The 25,071-nt window shown below is 40.9% G+C and overlaps 5 protein-coding genes across 5 annotated transcripts; 2 read left to right on the plus strand and 3 right to left on the minus strand.

Annotated features, from left to right (window-relative positions):
• The first annotated feature begins 1,184 nt into the window (after positions 1–1,184).
• Positions 1,185–6,010, plus strand: LOC113014217 (uncharacterized). The gene is made up of 2 exons (XM_026155606.1): positions 1,185–4,498; positions 5,063–6,010. The coding sequence occupies exons 1-2, from the start codon at positions 3,049–3,051 to the stop codon at positions 5,476–5,478; spliced, it is 1,866 nt and encodes a 621-aa protein (XP_026011391.1). The 5' UTR covers positions 1,185–3,048; the 3' UTR covers positions 5,479–6,010.
• On the plus strand, positions 5,525–7,833 carry LOC113014218 (uncharacterized). Its single transcript, XM_026155607.1, has 2 exons — positions 5,525–7,441; positions 7,690–7,833. Exon 1 carries the CDS (start codon positions 5,538–5,540, stop codon positions 6,711–6,713), a length of 1,176 nt encoding a protein of 391 aa, XP_026011392.1. The 5' UTR covers positions 5,525–5,537; the 3' UTR covers positions 6,714–7,441; positions 7,690–7,833.
• A 70-nt stretch (positions 7,834–7,903) lies between these two features.
• On the minus strand, positions 7,904–10,310 carry LOC113014223 (granulins-like). Its single transcript, XM_026155612.1, has 5 exons — positions 10,033–10,310; positions 9,821–9,898; positions 9,371–9,673; positions 9,064–9,237; positions 7,904–8,258 (listed from the first exon to the last, which is right to left on the minus strand). The coding sequence occupies exons 2-4, from the start codon at positions 9,896–9,898 to the stop codon at positions 9,070–9,072; spliced, it is 549 nt and encodes a 182-aa protein (XP_026011397.1). The 5' UTR covers positions 10,033–10,310; the 3' UTR covers positions 7,904–8,258; positions 9,064–9,069.
• A 1,425-nt stretch (positions 10,311–11,735) lies between these two features.
• On the minus strand, positions 11,736–15,596 carry LOC113014222 (granulins-like). The gene is made up of 5 exons (XM_026155611.1): positions 14,947–15,596; positions 14,532–14,681; positions 14,182–14,403; positions 13,139–13,276; positions 11,736–13,043 (listed from the first exon to the last, which is right to left on the minus strand). The coding sequence occupies exons 2-5, from the start codon at positions 14,679–14,681 to the stop codon at positions 12,954–12,956; spliced, it is 600 nt and encodes a 199-aa protein (XP_026011396.1). The 5' UTR covers positions 14,947–15,596; the 3' UTR covers positions 11,736–12,953.
• Positions 15,597–17,019: 1,423 nt separating this feature from the next.
• On the minus strand, positions 17,020–24,551 carry fam133b (family with sequence similarity 133 member B). Its single transcript, XM_026155613.1, has 11 exons — positions 24,393–24,551; positions 23,574–23,671; positions 23,176–23,254; positions 22,521–22,607; positions 22,383–22,415; positions 22,133–22,204; positions 20,786–20,884; positions 20,643–20,681; positions 20,425–20,517; positions 17,527–17,577; positions 17,020–17,394 (listed from the first exon to the last, which is right to left on the minus strand). The coding sequence occupies exons 1-11, from the start codon at positions 24,414–24,416 to the stop codon at positions 17,299–17,301; spliced, it is 771 nt and encodes a 256-aa protein (XP_026011398.1). The 5' UTR covers positions 24,417–24,551; the 3' UTR covers positions 17,020–17,298.
• Between the last annotated feature and the right edge of the window lie 520 nt (positions 24,552–25,071).

Here is a 25,071-nt window from a genome sequence, read left to right on the forward strand (position 1 = left end):
ATCAATAACATTTAATTTTTGCAAGTTAATTGCATGCTTTGTTTATGTATGTGTAGATTTCCCCTCTTTGTTGTAATCAGTGTTGGAGCCATTACTCAAAAAACTTAATGTATTACACATATTGTCAGCTTTAACATCTCTCTGGGTTCTTGCGTAGCTTAACATTGTGCAAGTGCAGGTGCAGGTGCTTACAAAGAGACGAAGTTGTGTTAGCAGCGTAATGTAGTTGTTTCTGGCCTGGATGTAGTTTCCACTTCACAATAGTCCTCCTTTTGTGCAATGAAAATAAAAGTAATGTCCATATCCACCGTGTAGACTGCGCCACCATTTTCCTCCTCCAGCACACAAACTAAAATCAGCAATTCTTGTTTTAATACTGGAACGTGCAAACATACATTGATATACAGAGTTTGAAAATCAATATGTGGTTTGTTCAACTTTATTCCTCAAGTAATGCTGTTCTGTATCACTAAAATATTATTCCCAGTACGTTGTTAGTTATGTGTTTTTAGCGCCCTCTGTGGTCGTTTCAAGTAATGCACCGTAGAAATGGTTTGTTTTGAAACAACTTTATTGAACAGGAAGTCAGCTCAAGGAAAGGAAGCGAGCGAAAGAAAGAGAGACATATCGGCACACGGCTTATGGTGTCCTGTCGGAAAATTTACTGTCTACATCTTTGGTTTACGGTTGTATCGCCGGTATGTACTTAAAGTTAAATTACAACTTGTTTTTGTACATTATGTTGCCGCTAGCGCAGTATTTGACCGTAAAGCTAATCTCGGTGCTAAGCTAGCTATCCGCGATGTCGGAGGTCGTCTGAGATGGCCTCAGTAGTTGTTTAAAAGTTTATATAATTAGACGTATGCTGTGTATTAGTACTGCGGTGTATAAATGTATGTTATGCTACGCTTATGTATGTCTTGACTGTATTTTTTGTCTTGTTTTTAGTTTTACCCTTTTGAATGTCAGTAAACCTGTTGACAACGCCCATCGGTCTTCAGAGTGGTGATATGAGAAAGGTGTTCACGCCCTTGCATCAGACATGCACCCGTAACGGCACAGTAAAACGGCGACATCCGCACGAACAAAGATAACGCAGTCATCGCACACTAGAGTGAAGCTGACCACTACTACGCCTGGGAGCAACACGGCATACAGCAGTGAGCCAGCAGTCGTCTAATCAACTCCAACATGTCCAGCAAGGCGTCATCCCTCAAGACCCGGTCCGAAGCTTCGTGTGCCTCCTCTACAGGTTCTGCAGCAGCCAAAGCCAGAGCAAAAGCTGAGGCAGCCAAGGCACGGCTCAGCTTCGCAGCTAAAGAAATGGATTTGAAGGTAGAAAAAGCACAAATAGAAGTAGCAAAAGCTAAAGTCGAGGCATCCATCGAATATTTACAGCATGAAAAAGATGTAGCTTCAGCCATTGCTGAAGCAGAGTCATTAGAAGCAGCTGCTGCCACACAGACAGAAACGCGCAGCAACATCTGTCCCTCAGTAACAGCAGAACGAACTAAACAGTATGTCATTGGCCAATCTACATTTGTGAGAAAAGAAAATGATGCTGCTCTTCAACAATCACAAAATGAAAATGTAACACAAAGTAAATCAGAGCTCACCTGTGATCAGCCATCAAGCCCTAAAAAGGAAAATGACCCACAAAAAATTCCAATTGGTCTAACAGATGATCCTGACTGTTGCCAAAAAACTCCAGTCATTTCCCCTTCTCCCCATGCTAATAAAAATTACAGTACCAATTGGTCAAATCAGGTGTCAGCATCTAGCTTCCATGATGCTAGGCCTTTATACAAAGAGCCTAGAGAATCAAATGTGAGTGACTTCATCAGATACTTTGCTCGTCGTGAAATAGTGGCAACAGGGCTGCTCCAGTTTAATGACAAGCCCCAAAACTTCAGAGCTTGGAAACACTCATTTGAAAATGCTATAAGCGGGTTAGATCTAACGGCAAGTGAAGAAATGGACTTGATGTTAAAATGGCTTGGCAAGGAATCGGCTGAACATGCAGAACAACTCAGAGCCATACACATCAACAACCCAGTCAATGGCCTCAACATGATATGGGACAGACTTGAACAATGTTATGGCTCAGCTGAAGTGATCGAGGATGCACTGTTTAAAAGAATTGATGCATTCCCAAAAATCTCATCCAAAGACTTTGCAAAACTGAGAAAATTTAGTGACCTTCTCATGGAAATGCAGTGCGCTAAAGCTGAAGGAGACCTCCCTGGTCTCGCGTTCCTAGATACAGCAAGAGGAGTAAATCCAATCATCCAAAAACTTCCCTTCTACCTGCAAGAAAGGTGGATTACGGTAGGAGCCAACTACAAATGCACAAAATGTGTCTCCTTCCCACCATTTAGTGTTCTAGTAGACTTTGTTGCACAAGAAGCTGATGCTAGAAACGACCCCAGCTTTAACCTCACACCATCACCTGATGCACCCAGACCAGACAAACTATCTTGGAGGGCAAACAGACAAAAAGAGATTTCTGTGCACAAAACTGATGTCATCTCTCGCACTAGTTCAGACACACAGAGGTTCCCAAACAAAACTGTACATGGTGAAAAGATTTGTCCAATTCACAAGAAAGCCCATCCTCTCGCAGTGTGCAGAGCATTTCGCATGAAAACACTGTTAGATAGGAAAACGTTCTTAAAAGAAAATGACTTTGCTTCAGGTGCTGTGCTTCATCTTCACACATAGCAAAGAACTGTAAAGCCAAGGTACAGTGTTCCGAGTGCAACGATGAGAAGCACTGCACGGCTCTCCACCCAGGACCAGCTCCCTGGCTAAAAGAAACCGAACCAGCAGCAGAGCATGGCGGGGAGCCTGACACCACTGAATCAGAGGAGATCACTTCTAAATGCACTCAGGTTTGTGGTGTGAATGAAGCAGGCACTTCATGTTCTAAAATCTGTCTCGTGAATGTCTACCCAGCAGGCCACCCACATCAAGCAGTAAGGCTTTATGCCATCCATGATGAACAAAGTAACAGATCACTAGTACGTCCGGAGTTCTTCGAGTTGTTTAATGACTGCGGCCCTAGTTCCCCTTACTCGCTTAAGACGTGCAGGTACCAAAGAGACAATGGGTAGAAGAGCTACAGGTTATGTAGTGGCAGCTTTAGATGGTTCAGTCCACATCTCACTGCCTAGCCTAATTGAGTGCAAAAATATCCCAAATGACAGAGACGAGATCCCCACACCCAGTGCAGCTAGACACCACAGCCATCTAAAGTCAGTGGCTCACCTCATTCCTGCCTTGGACTCTAACGCCCCCATACTAATGCTTCTTGGACGGGATGTCATTAGAGCTCACAAAGTCCACAAACAGATAAGTGGCCCTAACAACGCACCCTATGCTCAAAAATTGGACCTAGGATGGGTCATAGTAGGAAACGTGTGTTTAGGTGACGTCCACAGAACTCCTGCAGTAAGGACTCTGTTCACAAATGCAACTGAAAGGGGACGTCCCACAGCATTCGAGCCATGTCCTAATGTTTTCAACATAAAAGAGAAACATTGTGGGATACAAGTTCCACTCAACTTCAGCTCCCAGCTGGCAGACAGTGCTTGTGAACCTGATCATTTAGGATGTAATGTGTTCAAACAAACCAGAAATGACAACTACATCTCACCTTCCATCCAGGACAATGCCTTCTTAAAAATAATGGAGGAAGGACTAACAAAAGACACAGATAACAGTTGGACAGCTCCTTTACCATTTAAAAATCCACGCCGAAAGCTCCCTAACAACAGACCACAGGCCCTGAATCGCCTAATGTCTCTTCTTCGCACCTTTGAAAAGAAGAAAGAGATGAAGGAACATTTCATCACCTTCATGGACAAAATATTCCAAAACAAACATGCAGAGATCGCCCCTACACTAAAAGAGGATGAGGAATGTTGGTATCTGCCATTATTCGGTGTCTACCATCCCCGTAAACCCACGCAGATCAGGGTCGTCTTCGACAGCAGCGCCAAGTATGAAGGCGTATCCCTGAATGACGTTCTGTTAACAGGACCAGATTTTAATAACTCATTGCTTGGGGTCCTAATACGCTTCAGAAAAGAAGCCGTTGCCTTCACAGCAGACATCGAACAGATGTTTTACTGTTTCAACGTGCGAGAGCAAGACAGGAACTACTTACGCTTCTTGTGGTTCCGTGACAACGACATTTCCAAAGAAGTTGTGGAGTACAGAATGACGGTCCACGTCTTTGGGAACAGCCCATCGCCAGCAGTAGCCATATATGGCCTGCACCAGTCTGTCCAACACGTTGAACCGGACTGCGATGCAGATGTGAAGCAGTTTGTCATGCGTGACTTCTACGTTGATGACGGACTCAAATCTCTACCTACTGTTGAAAAAGCCATATCTCTACTCCAAAGAACCCGAGACGCACTTGCAAACTCAAACTTAAGACTGCATAAAATAGCAGCAAACAGGAAGGAAGTACTAGAGGCATTCCCGACTCAAGATTGGATTATTGTAACGGTCTTTTTACGTGTCTTAACAAATCAGCTCTGGATCGCCTTCAGTCTGTACAGAATGCAGCGGCAAGACTTTTAACTGGTACAAACAAGAGGTCACACATTACTCCAGTTCTGGCTTCTCTTCATTGGTTGCCTGTAAATTTTAGGGTTCATTTTAAAATTTTAGTTGTAACTTTTAGAGCTCTGCATGGTGAAGCTCCCCAGTATATCTCTGACCTGTTGAAACCTCATGCTTCATCCCGAGCACTTAGGTCTTCAAGTCAGAGGCTACTGGTGGTCCCACGTACTAGATTTAAAACACGTGGGGATCGAGCTTTTCAGGCACTGGCACCTAGGCTGTGGAACTCTCTGCCGTTGTCTTTACGCTGTCTAGACTCTACTGACTCCTTTAAAAAGCAGCTGAAGACATTTTTATACAAACGGGCTTTTAATTAATTTAATTAATTTTTACTTGTATGTCTGATCTTACTGTAAAGCACTTTGTGATTTTTATCTGTGAAATGTGCTATATAAATAAATTTTACTTACTTACTTACTTACTTACTAAGATCATGCCAAAAATCTAAAAAACCTGGACTTCGAAAGTGATTCGGTGCCCATGCAGCGTAGCCTAGGTCTCCTCTGGGACCTAAGTAAAGACCGCTTCACCTTTGAAGTATCTGATGAGTCAAAACCCTTTACCAGACGAGGTGTTCTATCAACAATAAACAGTCTCTATGATCCGCTGGGTTTTGTAGCACCAGTCACCATACAGGGGAAGTCGATTCTACGCGAACTTACAGCTGAAAATGGGGACTGGGATGCTCCACTCCCTCCCGAAATGGAAGAGTCTTGGACACAGTGGAAAGACTCACTCAAAGACTTGCCTAACATGACCATTCCCAGAGCATACACAGACATTTCCCCTTCAACAGCCGTGAAAAAAAGAGGTGTGTTTTTTCAGACGCATCTACCAAAGCCATAGCTGCAGTGGCCTATTTAAAAGTGACAGATGCAGAAGGACACAGTCAAGTAGGCTTTGTAATGGGTAAGGCTAAGCTAGCACCACGCCCAGATCAGACTATTCCAAGATTAGAGCTTAGTGCTGCCGTTTTAGCGGTTGAGCTCGCAGCTCTTATCTCAGATGAACTTGACTGTAAACTAGATCACACTACTTTCTACACAGACAGTAAAGTAGTCCTAGGTTACATCTACAACGAGTCTAGAAGATTTTATGTCTATGTCAGTAATCGTGTGACTAGAATCCGCAGATCTTCTCAGCCATGCCAGTGGCACTATGTAGCTAGCAGTCAGAACCCTGCAGATCACGCCACTCGTTCTGTTCCTGCATTCCAGCTGCCGCTTAGTAACTGGCTCACCGGCCCTGACCTTTTACATCAGATTCAGAATTCTCCAAATGACTCCTATGACCTTGTAGAACCCAACATGGACGCAGATGTAAGACCTCAGGTAACCGCACTCAAAACAACAGCCTCAACTAAAGAACTGGGCTCAGACAGATTCACCAAGTTTTCTACCTGGAAATCCCTCACACGTGCTCTTTCTAGACTAATACATGTCATCCACAACTTCAAATCACCACCAGGCAAAGCCAATCACTGTAATGGCTGGCATTACTGTGAAACGGGACTTACTGTGGATGAGTTAAAGCAAGCTCAGAACCTTGTCATTCGAGCAGTACAGCAGGACGTGTATGCTGAAGAAATCAAGTGTGTGCAAAAACATGGAAAACTACCCAAAACCAGTCATCTCAAAACCTTAGACCCCTATCTGGACAAAGAAGGACTCCTTAGAGTAGGTGGTCGCATCAGAGACTCAAACATTAGCCAAGGTGAGAAAAACCCTCTCATAGTTCCTGGCCACCACCATGTTGCAGCGCTTCTCATAAAGCACTACCACGAGCAGACCCAGCATCAAGGTCGCCTTTTCACAGAAGGAGCCGTTCGCTCCGCAGGATGGTGGATAGTGGGCAGTAAAAGAAAAGTGAGCACAATCATCTATCATTGTGTTACCTGCAAAAGACTTCGTGCTCCTTTGAGCACACAGAAAATGTCAAACCTCCCTCCAGACCGTCTCACAACGGATCCCCCGTTCACGAATGTGGGCTTAGATGTGTTTGGTCCGTGGTTTGTGTCTTCACGACGTACAAGAGGAAGCGTCAACCAGAATAAAAGAGGTGGCTGCTATCATAAACTGTAGACCCCTCGTCTCGGTTTCATCAGACCCAAGTGACCCCTTTATCTTGACTCCAGCTGTTCTCCTGACTCAAAAGGTAGCACCCCTTCAGGCTCCAGCTGAAAAATTCACAGCATCAGACCTCTACAAACATCAGTGGCGCCAGGTTCAGCACCTGTCGAACATCTTCTGGGACAAATGGAGGAAAGAGTTTCTCCCTACCCTACAGCCACGCCGCAAATGGCAGTCTAGCCAGCCTAATGTGAGCTTAGGAAATGTTGTGGTACTCAAAGACAGTCGAGTGCCAAGAAATGAGTGGCCTCTTGGTCTCATAACTAAGGTGTTCCCAAGTAAAGATGGTAAAATACGTACTGTGGAAATTAAGGTAGTTAAATCAGATGGTACAAAGGTGTTGACCAGACCTATCTCAGAGATCGTACCCTTGGTGCCTTCTTAACGTGTTGTTTTCTTCAACGTTTAATCGTGGCGTTTATTCACGCCAGGCGGGGAGTGTTCTGTATCACTAAAATATTATTCCCAGTACGTTGTTAGTTATGTGTTTTTAGCGCCCTCTGTGGTCGTTTCAAGTAATGCACCGTAGAAATGGTTTGTTTTGAAACAACTTTATTGAACAGGAAGTCAGCTCAAGGAAAGGAAGCGAGCGAAAGAAAGAGAGACATATCGGCACACGGCTTATGGTGTCCTGTCGGAAAATTTACTGTCTACATCTTTGGTTTACGGTTGTATCGCCGGTATGTACTTAGTTAAATTACAACTTGTTTTTGTACATTATGTTGCCGCTAGCGCAGTATTTGACCGTAAAGCTAATCTCGGTGCTAAGCTAGCTATCCGCGATGTCGGAGGTCGTCTGAGATGGCCTCAGTAGTTGTTTAAAAGTTTATATAATTAGACGTATGCTGTGTATTAGTACTGCGGTGTATAAATGTATGTTATGCTACGCTTATGTATGTCTTGACTGTATTTTTTGTCTTGTTTTTAGTTTTACCCTTTTGAATGTCAGTAAACCTGTTGACAACGCCCATCGGTCTTCAGAGTGGTGATATGAGAAAGGTGTTCACGCCCTTGCATCAGACATGCACCCGTAACGGCACAAATGCATTATGCTGGGCTGGTATTGGGCAGGCTGAGGTGTTCATGGGCACTCAAACTGTGACGTGAAAAGATGATAAATAAATGACTGCATGACACAGCTGGGAAGAAGACGCTATGATTTTTTTTTATTGGTGAAGCTGGACAAAAGTATACAAAGGAATGGGAAAAAAATCATAAAACAAATCAAAACATTTTCACCTCACCATCGTAACATCATACTGGTCTATATTCACTGACACTCAGTCACATAGGCAGTATAGGAGAATGGAATAGATGAAAAACACATTTTCATTATTTAAAAAACAATCGATAAGATGATTTGAGATTAGCTTGAAATCATTAATGATTTCCCTATTTCTACAATAGGGATTAGGCCTTTTCAACACATGATGACCTCAGTGAAAAGTTTGCTTAGCTGGTCTGTGGAGATGACTGGTGACTCTTTCTCCAGTGGGCCTGAAATTAGTGCAAGTCTTTGTGTTAGAACAACATATTATAGTCATCTCACTAAGTTTCTCCCTAAGTCAGGGGTGTCAAACTCCAGGCCTCGAGGGCCGGTGTCCTGCAGGTTTTAGATCTCACCCTGGGTCAACACACCTGAATCAAATGATTAGTTCATTACCAGGCATCTGGAGAACTTCGAGACATGTTGTGGAGGTAATTTAGCCATTTAAAACAGCTGTGTTGGATCAAGGACACATCTAAAACCTACAGGACTCTGGCCCTCAAGGCCAGGAGTTCGACACCTGTGCCCTAAGTTTTCTATTTGGCCACTAAGGGGCCGCAGAAACAAGCTGTGATTTCTGGTCCTTGGGCTGCTACATGCTTCACTATGCTTGCAGGCTAGTAGCTGAATTAGCTTATCTGCTGTGTGTTTTGGGAAGCCAGCATACTTTGGATTTATAGGAATCTTTCAAGGCTGCAGAACGATGCAGAAATACTACGCAGAGCTGAAAGATCCAAATTTGGTAATAATACTCTATGACCTCATCAGGACAAGAAACAGCTGGTTAGAGCAGGTTCATCATGTCACAGTAGTCTGTCAACATAAATGATCAAACCCACAACTATCAGTATATTTAGCTGTTGTTCAATCCTGGTTGGTGATCAGATGTGCACGCCATCATTTGATATAACACCAGTAAACAGAGAAAGTCTTAAATTTAGCCTTGAAATTTGATCTGAACAGTGAGTGAAATTATCCCAGGATGTTCTCCACATGCGAAGGTTGTAAAAGTGGTTAGAGTGTGGCATTTCCTACCTTCTTCTAATTGTCGTCTTCCTCTGAAGTTGGGATGAGGGAGGCAGGTGCTGAAGGCACTGCTGGCTTGCGGAGGAAAGGATATGTGAGTTTTTCCCTCACACAGTGCTGGTAGGTGCTGTCACAGTCAAATCCAACTGGACAGCAGTGGTAGCCATCCAGACAACATTTGCCCTGCAAGAAACACTTTTAGTCTCTGAAAAGAATAATTATTATAGCTGCAAACTTGTTTCATGGCAGTGGAAGCTAAAAGGAATTTTATTACAATCATGTGTCTTATTGCACAAGAATATTTAGGCTGACTCACAGGAGAGTAGGGACAACAGAACCAGCCTCCTTGTGGGTGTCTGCAGCAAGTAGTGCCATCAGGACAGTAGGTGTAACTGTCACAGTAGACCATTGATTTCTTTATTTGATCTGGGACGTGGCTCTCTTTAAGCTCCTGGAGTGGAGTTCCAGGCAGTTCAGGGGTGTTTGGTTGCTCCGCAGCCTCCTTCTTCACCATGGGTATGGTCAGCCACGGCTGGTCTAATTTCTCACATTTCATGGTAACCAGGTTACAGCGATATCCTGAAGGGCAGCAGTGGAGCAGGTTGGCACAGCACATGGCCTGCAAAGTAAGACCAGCAGAACCTTTAACAACCAACAATCAAGTTACTGCACTGGTGGAAAGTTTCTGACTTTTATGTGCATGAGGACAGCAGCCAAAGCTGATTTTAGCCTTGCAGCAGGTGGCGTTGTTTGGGGAAGTACTCACATCAGGACATGCGATAGAGCATGAAGCAAATCCCCACAGAAACACACCGAATGACAAACACAGAGTGATCGTCAACATCTGGAAGACAGTAGCAAAATGACTGTAGATTTTGTCTCTTTGGAGTATCAAGGTCAGACTTTGTAACTTTAATGTAACACTAACACAAAAGCATAATTCACCGTAGAAGAAGTAAACTTTTTTGTAACCTTTACCTTTAGATAGTGAAGAAATTCAACAGCTTCCTGTGATGCCTTTCACTATTTCCCTTCTGTGGTATCAAACACTGCTCTTTATATTAGAGGTCAGACACTCCCACTGCACAAAAATGAAAGTTTCACTTCACGTGACACCCCTGTGTCCTGTGACTGAGACACTGAAGTACTTATTCAACTTATTTATGCAAGTAAAAGTGAAAAAGTATACACTTGTAAATGTACTTAAAGTATAAAAGTAAAAAATAAATAATAAGAAGAAGAGTTTATTTTTAGACTTTCTAAACACTCAAGGACACCTCACACACAATTAAAATTGCTTGTAAAATAATAACAAAATAAAAGTAAGAAGTAGCCCTTCTGCAAGTTATCTTGTTCTAACTGCACTCTCACTTACAATATTAATTGTTTCACGTGTTAAAAAATGTGCCCATATTAGCAAAGTGTAAGATGTTTCTCATCCGCTCTCTCCACACACACACACACACACACACACACACACACACATATATATATATATATAAACAAAATATAGTTTTTGTTAGCTACTTTTAGTTACTTCCAGTTCTAGCGAACTATACTAACCCTCGCTCACGACCACGATACAAAACATTGTAACTTGTGCTTCAGTTCTCCTTTCATGGGGCGTCTCTCTGTGTTATGAGTTGTTGCATTTCATTAAATCCTGATCCACAGTTTCTGTTCAGGTGCTCGCAAACTACTGCCAACACATAACTGAGTACACACAGACCTATAGAGAGAAACGTGCCTCGAAAGTGTTACGAGACTGGTGCGGTATTTATGCACAATTTTTCAAGTTCAGCTTCACGAATCAGATAGTTTACTCCTTGAAAAAACGTACAAATGTCTAAAACAGGTAAAATCACTCTCACTTCCTCACTTTTTTTGTTTGTTTGTTTTGCTTTCAAAAGTCAGTGCACATCTGCAGATAGAGGGATCACCGTGGTTGTGCATCACTCTCAGTCGCCCTCTGGAGTGAGTATATGCCAACTATTATCTCTGTATATTTTGAATATAGATATAATCCATGTAATGTGGAATAAGACGTTGATGCTAATCTTACCATTCTCTGGTAATAGCAGGCTAACACTAATGTTCGCTAATGACTAATCCTGAATAATTCACGAAGTCGTAGCAGTTTATTTAAACCATATATTCCCTTACTAGGCTACTGTGTAATGCCTTTAGTTGTTAAATCTATGTTTTCTGTTGGAGAGGTGTCTTATTCTGTTTTTTTAAGATAAACGAAATGCCTACTTTAAAAACATACATTAAAAGGAGGAGGAAGAGGAAGCTCAGATGTCCCGGTTTTACACTGGGACATGAAGGCAGCCTACGTTTGTGGATCTGTGCAAAGCTGGCAGTCTGAAATTCTCAAAACCAGATGTGGCGATCCGTGCGCACATATTTAAGGTTTTGTAAGGCAGCCAGATGAATGTGAGACATTTACATGTACAGAAAGTTTTTGGAAGAGAAAATCCTCAGATTTCTGAAGCTAAACTCTAATTGCTTTGTAAATGTGTGTGCACTGGATTTGGACCATCTATTTTTTTGTGCAATTTTATGCAAATCATTTGGTTGGATTTTCATGCCTGGCTTCAATCGAGTGGGATTCAAATTACCCCATTTACCTTAAATATGATATTGTTTGGTGTGTTTCTGAAGGAAAAGAAAGCCAATTATGGTGTTAATGTTTTATTAATCTTGTGTAAGCAATATATACACAAATGTCATTATTTTAAGAGCAAACCAACCCTACTTCATTTAACTTAACTAAGTTTAACTTATATTAAAACTGTGTCTACAGCCAAGCACTGTTTTAATGTCTTTATATTTTAATCCAAGCTCATAATAAAAATCTATGACTCTCTCACACAAAAAAAAATGCACACAAATCACTGCACACTGGAAATCTTAGTTTACACTTTGTAAGACCTTTCTCTCCATATAGACCCAGTCTTTACTGGTTATTGCCACACTTCTTCCTTTTGACATGTGTTTGAGTGTTGGCTGTAAAATGGAGCCTGTCTTTGTTTCACTTCCCTTTTTTTTTTTTTTACCATAACTTTACCATTCCTCCTCCAACATTATTGTGTTACTGTCTTTCCTCATCTAACGGTGTTGCACCATCAGCTTCTTCTTGATTTCTCCATAATTCTAAATCTGCTGCCACCTGCAGAAACCCGGCTGTGGTGCCTGATTTGCAGCAAACTCAGCATGTCTGCTGCTATATCCAGTTGGTCAGATAGGAGACAAACAAAGTAAAAGAAAGAATAAAACACACAAAAATAAATACTTTTTTTTAAAAAAGCTTTCACCTTCCAGTCATCCACTTCTTTATGTGGCAGTGTGACCTTGCAACCGGTCACACCAACACACCAACATTTTGCGGCATGAAAACTCACATTTCTATCATTTTTATTTGGAAATGTTCTCATGTTTTAAACTTTCAATACAAAAATTTGACTTGAAAACAGCAGAAAAGCCTTTGATTTTTCAGTTTATGAAAAGAATCCAGACATTAGACATTTTCAACATGACCGCAGTGGAAATAAATGGTTGCAGGAAATCTTGTGAAGCTAATTTGTGAAGTTAAATGGTGAGAAGAAAAAAAAACAGAAGTTAAATGGTGACTGTCCAGTGACACAGAAGTATCAATTTAAACACAAAACAGCCAACAGATACTTAAAGTAATCTTACGTGGATATAACATCAATTACCCACTTGCTGTCTTCTTGTGAAGCTGATCGGCTTCTATCTCAGATGAGGCAGTGTGTCTAACAATTTTCAGCAAAATCTTGACAAATCTTGAAGTAAAATAGTTTAAAAAATTTTAAAAATTAAAAAAAGAAAAATATATATATATATATTCAACATTATTTGTGCAGCCCCGAGAAATCTCAAGAGTAAGAATTTCTGCATTTCAAGGAGGAGGCCTCGCAGGTGTATCCATACTCACAGCAGTGCACACCATCTGCACAACACTGGCCCTGAAATCAGTCAAAAGTGTTTGTGTTAGAACAAAACACCAACCTTATTCCAGCAAGAGGTGATAGCATTTCTGGGATTTATGTACAATCCTTACCAGTGGGTAGGGACAGCAGTTCCACTGGCCTGAGGATGCCTGGCAGCAAGACATCCCCCCCTGGCAGTAATGTAGGGAATCACAACGAATGACTTGAGCCTCAGGGGAGCCGACGTGTGTTAGAGCTGGTTCTGGTATCTGCAAAACGGGAAGGACAAGCTAACTATTAGCCTGTTCCTCTTATCCAAAAATGAGTCCATTCATCAATTCTCTTAAATGGGGGATAAAGTCTATCTGAGCTGTCACTCAATGTACACTTTGTATGTAGGGATGGGAATTGATACAAATTTATTATACATCGTAGCATATCAAAGACATTACATTTGCGAAAACTGACTGCATGCTGTGGGTCAAATGTTTGCAGGTGCTTGCAAAGTTGCTTCAGCAGCACGATGCAGTTGTTTCTGTCCTGTATGCACTTTGCACCTTACCATTGCAATCTTGTCCTTTTAAGCAATAAAAATCAAAGTAATATCCACGTCCAAGACTGTGCCACTGTTGTCCTCCTCTGACAAGAGGAACCGATAAACAGAGTGTGCAAGCAGACTAACAACTCCAAGGAACTGAACTTTTTCTGTGTGTATGTGAGCGTGTGTGTGATTTTATCTAAAAGTCCTTAAAAAAAACTGGTTTCTTTTTGTATTTAATTAATCAAGTTAAACCAGGATTTTTTTTTACTTTACTTGGCCATCTAAGGAGCAGCAGTATTTCTGAAACCCACGAGGAAAACTACACAGAGCTAAAGGATGCAAAGTTGCAAAAATCAGCAGCTGTCCAGGTATGCTCTCATCGTGGTGAGAAACAGCTGATGCACGTGCACTTCTTTTCTTGTCACATATAAAATGATTACAGCAGTCTTGCAATATAAGTGAGCAAACCCACAGCTGTCATCACATTCATGTGACTGGTGAACTCATGTGATCCTGCGTTATTGCTTTATTTATTAACTCCTTGATTCTTTGTGTAACATCGCTTCTTTTCAACAAAGTGAGGAGTTAAAGCGACAGGCAGCCTTTAAATGTTGTAAGCGCAGTGTGTCCTACCTCGTTCATGCTCTCTTTGTCCTCTGACATAGGGATGACAAAGGCAGGTACTGAAGGCAGCGCTGGCTTATAGAGGAAAGGGTATGTGAGTTTCTGTGCAGCGTCCTTCTTCACCATGGGAATGCTCAGCCACGGCTGGTCCAGTTTCTCACACAGCTGTGTCACCAGGTTACAGCGATACCCTGACGGACAGCAGTGGGCCATGTCTGCGCAGCACACTGCCTGCAGAGTGAATAAGACTTATTTCCAATCTGACTTCCAAAACCAACAACAAGCAAAACAATAAATAAAAAAACAAAACAAAGCAACAACACTAATGGAAAGTTATATTTGTGTGAATATAGACTTACTTTTGGATACTGACAGCAGCCATATCCATACTCAGTCTTGCAGCAGGTAGAGATGTCTGAGCAAGTACTCCCATCAGGACACGTGATAGAGCAAGAAGCAAATCCCCACACAAACACCCCGACTGACAACCACAGAGTGAGCCTCGACATCTGGAGGGAAGAGCATCACAGTGACTTTTTCCTTTTCCCTTTAATTCTTTTCAACTGACATCAAGGTGATATTAAAAAGTAGATAAAGTGCATATTTCTTCGCAGCTTACAAGTCAGACTTTTTGATCATATGTACTCCTGTACCTACAGTTTCACGTTCGCTTCTTTGAAAACTTCTTGCTCTCAAATTAAACTTACAAAAGAGGATATTAAACCAATAAATTGCCCATAAAAGATTTTAAAATCAAATCTTTGAGTCACAAACCTTCAGATAGGGAGGAGATTCAACAGTTTCCTGTCATATATTTCGCACTTCCACTTCGCACTGAAACTTGCATGGCTTTTTATAGTGCAGGTAAGACCCGCCCACTGAGGAGCAGCTGAGAGCTTGACTTCACATCACAGCACTTCTGTCCTGTGACAGTCATATAGCAGTTTTTAAGGTTTCTGGAACTACTGTAGCTCACGCCCACAGATAAAGCTTCTATTTTTAAAGGGAAATGCATTGTTTACTGGGAAACTTAAAGATTAAACAAGGCTTTATGAGCACACATTAACCTTTCATACCTCGCACTGTTTTGATCACAAGACCTGCCTGTGAAGTCTCACTGAGACACAGTGCTGTCACTGTGATGAGTGGGTAAATGTTCTCAAACTTTTATTTGGCCTTTACGCTCACAGTTGGTGAAAGCTTTATTTTTTTTATTATTATTGAAATCACCTAAACTACGAAATGCCAGCACATCTTTGCTCAAAGGAAACCAATACCCCCACCCCCCCCCCCACATTAATTCTCAGTTCCCACTTTTATACGTTAGGGAAATTACTGCATGCCAATCCATGGCTAAACGTGTTCTACTCTGCATTTTTCTATCCAGGTATGCTTTTACTGCACTGGCAGCGCATTTGGGATCATTGTCATGATAAAAAATGAAGCTGTTGCCAACCAGATGATTTCCAGATGGTATTTGCATGGTGGTCCAAACTCTGAAAGAACTTTGTTTTCATAATGCCATCAATTTTGACAATATATCTCAGCCACTTGCTAAAATGGCCCCAACCGTGACAGAGCCTCCAGCGATCACTCTCCTGCATTTATAGATGGCAATTTGAAGCTAAATTTTCAAAGTTCATAAGACCTGTTGCCACTGATTTTCTGTCCTGTTCTTGTGTAACTTGACATTCCCCAGCCTTTTCTCCTTGTTTTCCTTTACTTAGGAATGGCCTTTTAACAGCCACCGTCCCTCTGAGACCATTTCTGATGATCTACCTGCTGTTCACTGAAGCTGAAGGGCCCGATGCACCTCCTAGGTCTTTTCCCCCCCTTTCTTAAGGATATGACTTTCAGATGGTGTTCATCTCCTGTGGAACCACTTTGTTGGTATAAAAAAAAGAATTTTATTTCTGTCAGTGTTATCGTTGCCATTTTTCATAGACTGAAGCCTAGATACAATTTAAAACTGGTTCTTTGCCAAGTTGTGTGTAGACACAAATAGGTTCATCCCTCAGGTTGTAAGGTGCTGTTTTTATGCTTGAATCATTCACAGGTCAGAGTTAAGTGGCTTAACAAACAAAAAAAAATCCTCTAAAAATGTCAGGTAGAAGCACTGGGCTGAAAGTGAGTGAAAGCCTTTCAGAAAGCCTGCAGAACTGTTGCTTGAGACCACTTGAAAAAATACGAGTCTGGCTCCTTAGAGACAAAATATGGAAAAATGAAGCTCATAACACTTTCCACAATGGTGTCACACTTTCGGCTCCTGTGGTTTCATCGGTGAGGCATCTCATTCATTTCGAGGTATGACAGATTCAAACACAAAGTCAGACTCATGGTTCAGTAACAGGCATTTAAAGTCTTAGTGAGGCTTACATATTTGTGTTTCTTTTTCCGGTTTCAGAAACAGAATGGAGAACTGGGTCCAGCAACCTGGAGACCTGCAAACAACACTTTCTGGCCTCAGTGTTGTAACTACATAACAGCAGCAAAGGTTAAAACAATACTTTATTATTGAACTCCATTGTTTGTACAACTACACTGCAGTGTAACAACTCATCTAACAAAAACAATTATCCCTTGTATTACTGTATGACTGTGCAGCTCATTTCTTACAACAATGGCCAACTTCAATATGAAGCTGGCGAGACATCTGGTCATCACGTCTACATGCATCACGCAGGCACTAGCATCAACAGCCTCGTGTAGCAATGAAAGATGTCAGGTATGAAGCACAGAGGCTAACTCCTAGAGGGCTAGCGTTCTGAAGGCGGTGGGGAGTGCCAGGCACACTCAAATCTCCAGAAAGAGATTTGGGGGGGGGGGGGGGGGGGGGGGGGGGGGGGGGGGGGAGTTCAGTCCTGTCTTTGAGTGAACTTCAGACCAATAATGCAGAAAAATCATGGTGGTAAAACAAAACAAAAAAGATATGCACTATTTGTTTCCACTTAGAGGGACCAGCACTTTCTTCCCAATTTTCACTTCACACATAGAAGCCGAGCATTTAGGCCTGCTGCTTCCCCTGTATAGGTGGAAATCCCCAAAAATTGGATGCGAGTAGTTTTTGGTAGTCAAAGGCAAACATGACTCTACTTTTGAGCTGTCAGAAAAATGGAAGACGTGTTTTCAGTCGAGGTCCGAGTCCGACTGAGACGCCGTCTTCTTTTTCTTTTTTCTGCCATGTTTTTTGTGCTTCCTTTTCCTCTTCTTCTTGGATTTATCCTGGAAAAAAAAAAACTTCTGCATTTTAGCGACTGATTCGTCTTTTGAACGATGTACAAAGATCTACTGCTCCGCCCACAAAATCTTGTTTGCGGACTGTCTTGAAATAGGAAATGAAGTAAAATGTCTCACTGTGAATTTCTCCTTTTCCTCGCTGCTTCTCTTTTTTTTCTTGGCTTCAACCTGCAGGAGTAGAAAGTTGAAAGGTGACGAAGAATTTAAAAAAAGAAAGGAAAAACAATTCCCCTAATATTTCACAATAGTGGAAATTTTGCAACAGCTGTAACAGCTGTGTGGTCAATCCAGGATTAAAGATGTTGTCAAACATAAGTCTTCATGACTCCTTTATCTCTCTTCTGAATTATTAAATACAATACATGCAGTACAGATCACTGGTTAGTTAAAGATGGGCATGTGACCCAGTTTGAGATTATGATTTATTTATTTATTTTATTTATTGCATCTTGTGTTTTGTAATTTGAATTAGAGATGGCACGATACCACTTTTTTATGTCCGATACCGATACCGATATCATAAATTTGGATATCTGCCGATACCGATATGAATCCGATATAGTGTTTTTTAATCAACAAAACTGTTTTTTAAAATATCTTGCTGCATTTTGCAAGTCTGCAAGTTCATACTCAAGTTTAAAACAACAACTACACTAAAGCTATTCTGTTATACCTGTATACAAAAAAAATATTTCATAGTTCAGCAATACTGATCAATCTAATAAACTTAGACCTACACCATCCTCCCTATTCTGGTATTTTAAAGAGTACTTAGCATAAATATTAAGCAACCTAACTAATAGGGTTCCAACTCCCAGCAACAACAAAAATAAATAAATAAAAAATAGGGAACCACCCCTCACGCTCCACCTCATGATGCTTAATCGACGTAATCAACCTTAATTTGATGCAGTGTGAAAAAAAATGCACAGAAATCAATTATTTTTCAAGAAATATTAAATAGATTCAACATCTTTCTTCAACAAAATTGCAGACTGCACAGATGGTACCTTCCCAAAGGAAAAAGTACTATAGCTTACTAGGGTAAATATATTAGACTTAATAGTCACTATATACAGTAATTGACTTCTATTCATTTTACATCAAATTAAAACTTTGGGTGTCAGATAATTATTTATTAAAAGCTAGACATTTTAAATGAGAATAAGAAAGAAAAGTATGTCTTTGTGCCCCCTTTTCCCAGTTAATGCCCCCTTTTCCCAGTTAATGCCCTATCGGCCCCCCTGGCTAAACTTTGCTAGATCCGCCCCTGCACAGTTACCAGCCGTCAGCTACGTAGAAAAAGATCCTGGTGTAGAAAGTAATATTAAATAAATTGTAACAACAGCTTATCAAGCTTAAACGTGCTGCTGTTGTTCAGCCGCTGGTTTCCTCTTTCTGGCGCAAAGTGGACCAAAAACAAACAAGAGAGACTCGCGACAGAAAAGCCGATCAGCTGATCATTAGCAGTTTCACGATTGAAGTAGCAGCCGGAGAGCGAGAGGCAGTCGCTCGTTAAGCTTAACGTGGGAATGCTTTACAAACATTCAGAGATGGACTTACACACTTGCTTTACTTCTCTCGGGATAACTTTGTCGGAGATGAAATGCCAGGTTGCTAGCGAAGCTCCAAATGCTATCCAGACCACCGACAGGTCCCGCATGCCACAGCTGCTCTATCACGTGATGCATACTGCTCCGACGTTCTGAGGCGAGTTACGGCGTGTTGCAAGTTTTGTGAGGTGCTTTCGTGATATTTAATGGATCGGATTACATTTTTTATTTTTCTCCGATATCCGATCCAGTAATTTAGGTCAGTATCGGACCGATACCGATACGTAATATCGGATCGGTCCATCTCTAATTTGAATATATTTATTTACTTATTTAAATTCTTAAGGCTGTTTTACTCCTATGTTCAGCAGTTGCTATTTTTTAAAAGTGCTTTATAAATGAAGCTGGCTTGGCTAAGAACACCATTTAATCGGATAAAGAAACTTGACACAAAGATTGACTTCCCCCTACAGTAAAGAGACACGAGAGCTTGAACATCTGGTTGCATAAACATTTTAGGAAAAATGAAACCGATTTGACTTTTGTTCTGTATCGCTACTGTATCCAAGTACGAGGTTTAAAGAGGGACACCAGCGAACGGCCTCAATCTGACAGGGCTGAAATGTAAAAGGCTCCATTGAATAACATGAAAAATGGTTCAGTTTGACTGCTTGAATGATTAAAGTAACTAAGGCTTTGTCCAGATAACTATCAGAATGAAAAGGTAACAATTCAAGACATAAATCAAAGTGGTTCGTATTTCTATCCGATGTCTACATGTGCATCTCAGGGTGAATGCTTAAATAAGAAAATAACATCTAAATAAATAGTGCTCAAAAAGTCAGCAGACAGAAACAAACATGTGATTTATTCAAGTATTTTGGTTGGAGGCTTCTTTTATGTGCAAAACAGGAGGATCACTAATGAGTAACCGACCCCTTTGTGATTACAACAGAAGCCCTCTGAAAAACTCAGGTGACATCTGGACCAGAGCCACTACAGGTTTGTATTTGCCAATTAGCTTTTTATTTTTATAAGATTATTTCTGTTAGTTTCAATTTTTCCCCTAAGACATCTAGTTTTCTGATTTTATTTTACCAAAACATTTTTTCTGATCTAATTTTAAGTTCAGTTTTAATCAGCTATAAAAAGCCTTGGTCTGCACAAACAATCCGTTCGTGTGCAAACAGCAGTGAAGACAGACTGCCATAAATATCTGACCTGAGAATAAGATCGACTCAGCTCTGACCAAAAAAAAAAAAATTATCAGGGGAGCAATTACAGTGAGGAGCTATTACATTTAAAAGCCGAGAGGACCAAATAAGCAAAAGAGGAACAAAGGATGAACAAAGAGTAACGCTCAACTACTTCAAGTCTATTTGTTAAGTGAGGCGATGGATACATTAGCAATAAAAAAATAATGACTGCAGAAATGTGTGATAGAGACAGAAATAATACTTACTGCCTCATCATCATCAGAGTCAGCAGACGACTCTGATGATGAGCCTTTATAACTTCTCTCAGCCTTCCTCTTTCCTCTACGGCTCTTTTCATCCTGATGGACACAAGATTTATTTATTTAAGTTGTTTCGGGAGGAAAAAAGCCAGAGGAATGCATTTTAAATCAAGTGTCACCATCAAAATGACAGATAAGTGAATAACGGAATAAAAGTAAATTACCTTATCTCTGTCACCTTCTTCCTTTATTCTTTTCCTTTTCTTCTTGGAAAAAGAAAAAAAGGACAAAAAATTACCACCACAGTCCATTTCTATAAAACTGCAATGAATCGACTACAACTACATGCAGCATTAGAAAGAAAAACCTTGCTTTCAGCATCTGACTCATCCTCTGAGCTGTCCGATGCTCTTCTGGATGACGACTTCTTTCTCTTCCGCTTCTTCTTTACAGTCTTCTTTTCATCCTGCACGTGCAAACAAAAACTGCAATCAGGGTTTTACTGTATGTGAAGTAAAGCAGGAATCCTTCTAAGATCCATTAAAGTCTTTATAAATCTGATCTCTCTATAATGTACAGTTTTTTTCTTGTTTTTTTTTTTTTTTTTTTTTTTTTTTTTTTTTTACTTTTGGGGGCTTTTTACCTTTCTATTAAGGTGAGAGAAGGCAGGGAAAAGACATACAGCATATGAAGTCAACAGCCTTGTGGCACACGGGTTGACTGCTCAAGCCAAAAAACTTGCATCGCGAGTTAGTTTTGATAGTAAACTGTCATCCAGCAGACTCCAGAAATGTCCCAACCCAAACCCGTTTAATGCTACATGCCGTGCAGCTGTATTGTGTTACACTAGATTAGGTTCAAATAAAGCACATGAGATTAGGGCTGCACAATTAATCATTAGAAAATCGCGATCTCAATTCATACTTATGTGCGATCTCATTTCCAAATGACAACGGTTTAAAAAATAAAAAAAAAAATTTAAAAAAGGAAGAAGAAAAAAAAAAAAAGATGACAATTGTACCGCATTTTGATCCGGGACATAATCTGCATGAAAACAAGCGCTTACTCTTCCTGCTCAACAAATGACAAGGGCGGAGCCTTATACCACGTGATACAGAAGCCAGCTGGCAGGGAAAAAACAACGGAGAGCATGTGAGAGATGATGAAGCTGCAAAGGCCAAGAAAGTGACAGGAGAAAATCCGTCCCGGTCAACCACCCCAAACAACAATAACAGGAAGCTTATACAGCGCTTCCCTATACCTGTCGAACTCCCGCAGGCACAAAGAAATTACGGAGGCTATTACTTATCACCTGGCTAAATATATGGCTCCCATCAACACTGAGCAAAACAAGGGATTTAGGAAAATGATCAACACCCTAGACAAACGCTACACAGTGCCGTCACGTAACTACTTTTCAAATGTTGCACTACCTGCTCTATACACACAGTGTCGAGCAACGGTGGAGGCGGAATTACAAGCAGTACAACATTTTGCAGCAACGACAAAATGTGAGACATTTGTTGTTTTTATGTTCAGTCTCAACTGTTACGAAGTTGATGTGCAGTTAATAAGTGCAATAAATATTTATATTGGAAAAGAAAATCGTGAGAGAATCGTGATCTAAGCAAAAATAAATAAATCGTGATTCTCATTTTATGCAAAATCGTGCAGCCCTACATGAGATGTAAAATGAATCGTAAAAGGACCTTACCTCGTCATCTGACTCTGAGGAGGAGCTGCTGGAGGAATCAGAACTCGATGAGGAGGAGGAAGATGAAGAATGCTTGACCAAAACACAGTGGAAGCAGGGTTCATTAGATATGAGGTTATTCGATTGTTTGAAAAAACAAACTGCATTTACAGGCTTGAATAAGAGACGAGTTTAGAAAACATGCACTCTGTGTGTATGTATCAGTAACACGGCACAGCTGTTAATCAAAATACTGGAGGTCTCTCCTCACCCTGCTGGATTTCTTCTTCTCCTTCTTCTTTTTCTAAACACAAATGCCAAGCAAACGAAGCACAGAGAAACAAAAAGTGAGTAAAGGTGAGAAATAAAAATAATACTTCATGAATCTGATACAGGATTCATATCATACCTCTTTTTTGTCTTTCTTCTCCTCCTTGTCCTTTTCACTTCCGCCTAACATTTTCTCTCTGTTTTTGGCGAGTTCTTTCCTCCATCTCTTAAAAAGCAAGAAACAATGTTACCAAAATAGTATGTGGTGTTTATCCGGTAACTGTTTCAATAAGGTGCAATATTTTCATCTAATATGAATTACAATGTGGCTACAGTGAGAAACAGTGATGACGCTTCAGATGCTGTACACAATAAAATAAATAAAAAAAAACTCTCAAGCTCTCACAGTACGGGCATGTTTCCATTGCAAACACAGATTTCCCCTAAGAAGGTAAAATATGTGCTCCGAGTCCATTGTATCAAACATTCTCACACTTGTACATAAACAGCCAATTAATAATAACCAACTAACCAAACAAACACATCTTTGGACTGTGGGAGGAAGCCAGAGTACCAGGAGGCACAGAAAGGCTCCAGCTGAACAGGATGTTTGAACAAGTGCACCCCTGTGCCACCCACAAATTAAATAACTTTAAGATTTCATTTGTCTTTTTAACTTATAGACAAGTAAGGCCGCCATGGAGTATTAAAAGTAAGCTAACTCCAGAGGAAAACTGTTGATTAACAGCCCAGTTCATGCCTGTTCAAATACTCTGTATATAATGCAAACGTACCTCGTTCATTTTGTCCTCAAAGTCAGCCAGGGCTCGAGAGCCCTTTTTCTTCTTCTCCAGCTGTTCCTTTAGCTCCTCCCTGATAAACACAATAAATAATTTTTTAAAAACGGATTTAATTCCAAAAGTGTCACCTTTTGGGAAAGACTGAATTATTCTAGTTAAAGGTGAGGTTAGTATTCTTATTTAGGAATCACTAATAGCTTTATTTACTTAATACTGTTCATACGCTTTAGAGTTTTGAATTTATTATAACCCCTTAACAAAGATTGTGCTGCCAGATATGTGCACCTTGACTCCTTTGGCTCTTTAATAGTACACCAAAAATGTTCTTGTGGTGATGATAAAGTGAGGACACCACTTTACACCACTAAGCTGCAAATCTGCCCTTTACTTACCATGTTGGTCGAGGTCTGCTTAAATAATCCTGAATGGTTGGCCCAGAGCCCTGTACCGGCCCCCTGGCTCGTGCAGCAGCAATGGGGTTAATGTAAGCCTGAAACACAGACAAAAGCATTCATTTCCATCCTTCTAATAGAGGGACACTTAAAATATGGCATAATGCATTGCAATTCACCAGTACTACATGCTGGATCGCTAAAATAGCTGTGAAACAGGGCAAACAGAGCCTGGGCATGGGGTTTACAGCAGGACTCTGCTACTGTGTAAGATTTATGTGTACCTGGAGCCTCCCCGAGGCTATAATATCATTGGCTAACATTAAAGGGGGAGACACTTGGAAAACGCTCAAAAGTAACACCAACATTAACATTAGCAGGCACAGCGCATTTAAACAACATTTAAAACAGGGACTGGAGTACACAAATTACAGTAGTAATCAGTAAACAAGTAGTTGCTGTATTTTCTGCCAATCAACGACGGTCAAGGCAGTTCGCCTAAAAACCTGAACTACTCCCAAATTTAGGATTACCTTCTGATGCACTAAGCTAACGTTAGCTTTGCGTCGATCAAGCTGTTTGAAAGCCTAAAGATTAAAGAAACCAATCTACACTGTTGCATTTCCAAGCTAAGTGTGTATATGCGCGGCTAAACTAACCACCGTACACAGCAGGCCTAGCATCACAATACCTAGTGGACACGTACGTAAGCTAACCAATGCTAACTGCAGCGCTAGCCCGTTTATTTTTATCTTGTTTACTAAATGTCACGCGGTATATATGCAAATAATTTTAATCAAATTATGCGGCACCACTCACCACTCGATTGTCTCTCTTGCCCATGTCGAGTCAGCAATGGGGAACAATATCCAAAAGAAAGAACAACCATTTGTGTCACCTTGCTAACATTTACGTAGCCACTTCGAGTTGATAAAAGCTCGACTGATTCTTCTTCTTCGGCTGCACAATAGGCGGCTGCCGTCGCAAATACTACACTACTGCCCCCTTCTGGAAAAGAGTAGGATTTTGTGTCAGAATCCAAGTAGTGTTGTGCGACATTGCGAAATAAGCCAGAAATTAATGCTATTACTAATACTTTTATTTTACTTCTTCTTCTGGCCGCTCCGTTTAGAGGTCACCATAGCTGATCCTCTTTCCCCCATCTCACCCTATCGCAAGCATCCTCCTCTGTCACACCAACTCTCTGCATGTCTTCCTTTTTTCTTCTTGCCTTGCAGCTCCATCTTCAACATCCTTTGTCCACTATATCCACTATGCCTCTACTGTACAGGTCCAAACCATCTCAGCCTCGCCTCTCTAACTCTAACTGCTGAACCTGAGCTGTCCGTCTGATATACTAATTTCTAATCATGTCCACTCTGCTCACTACCAGGTTGACATCTTCATCTCCACCTCCCGTCTTTTTGTCACTCATACATCATAGCAGGTTTCATTATCATCTTGTAAACCTTCTCTTTACTCTTGAGGTTATTCTTCT

This window comes from Astatotilapia calliptera, chromosome 22 (assembly GCF_900246225.1).
Source record: "Astatotilapia calliptera chromosome 22, fAstCal1.2, whole genome shotgun sequence".
In the NCBI taxonomy this organism is placed as follows: Eukaryota; Metazoa; Chordata; class Actinopteri; order Cichliformes; family Cichlidae; genus Astatotilapia; species Astatotilapia calliptera.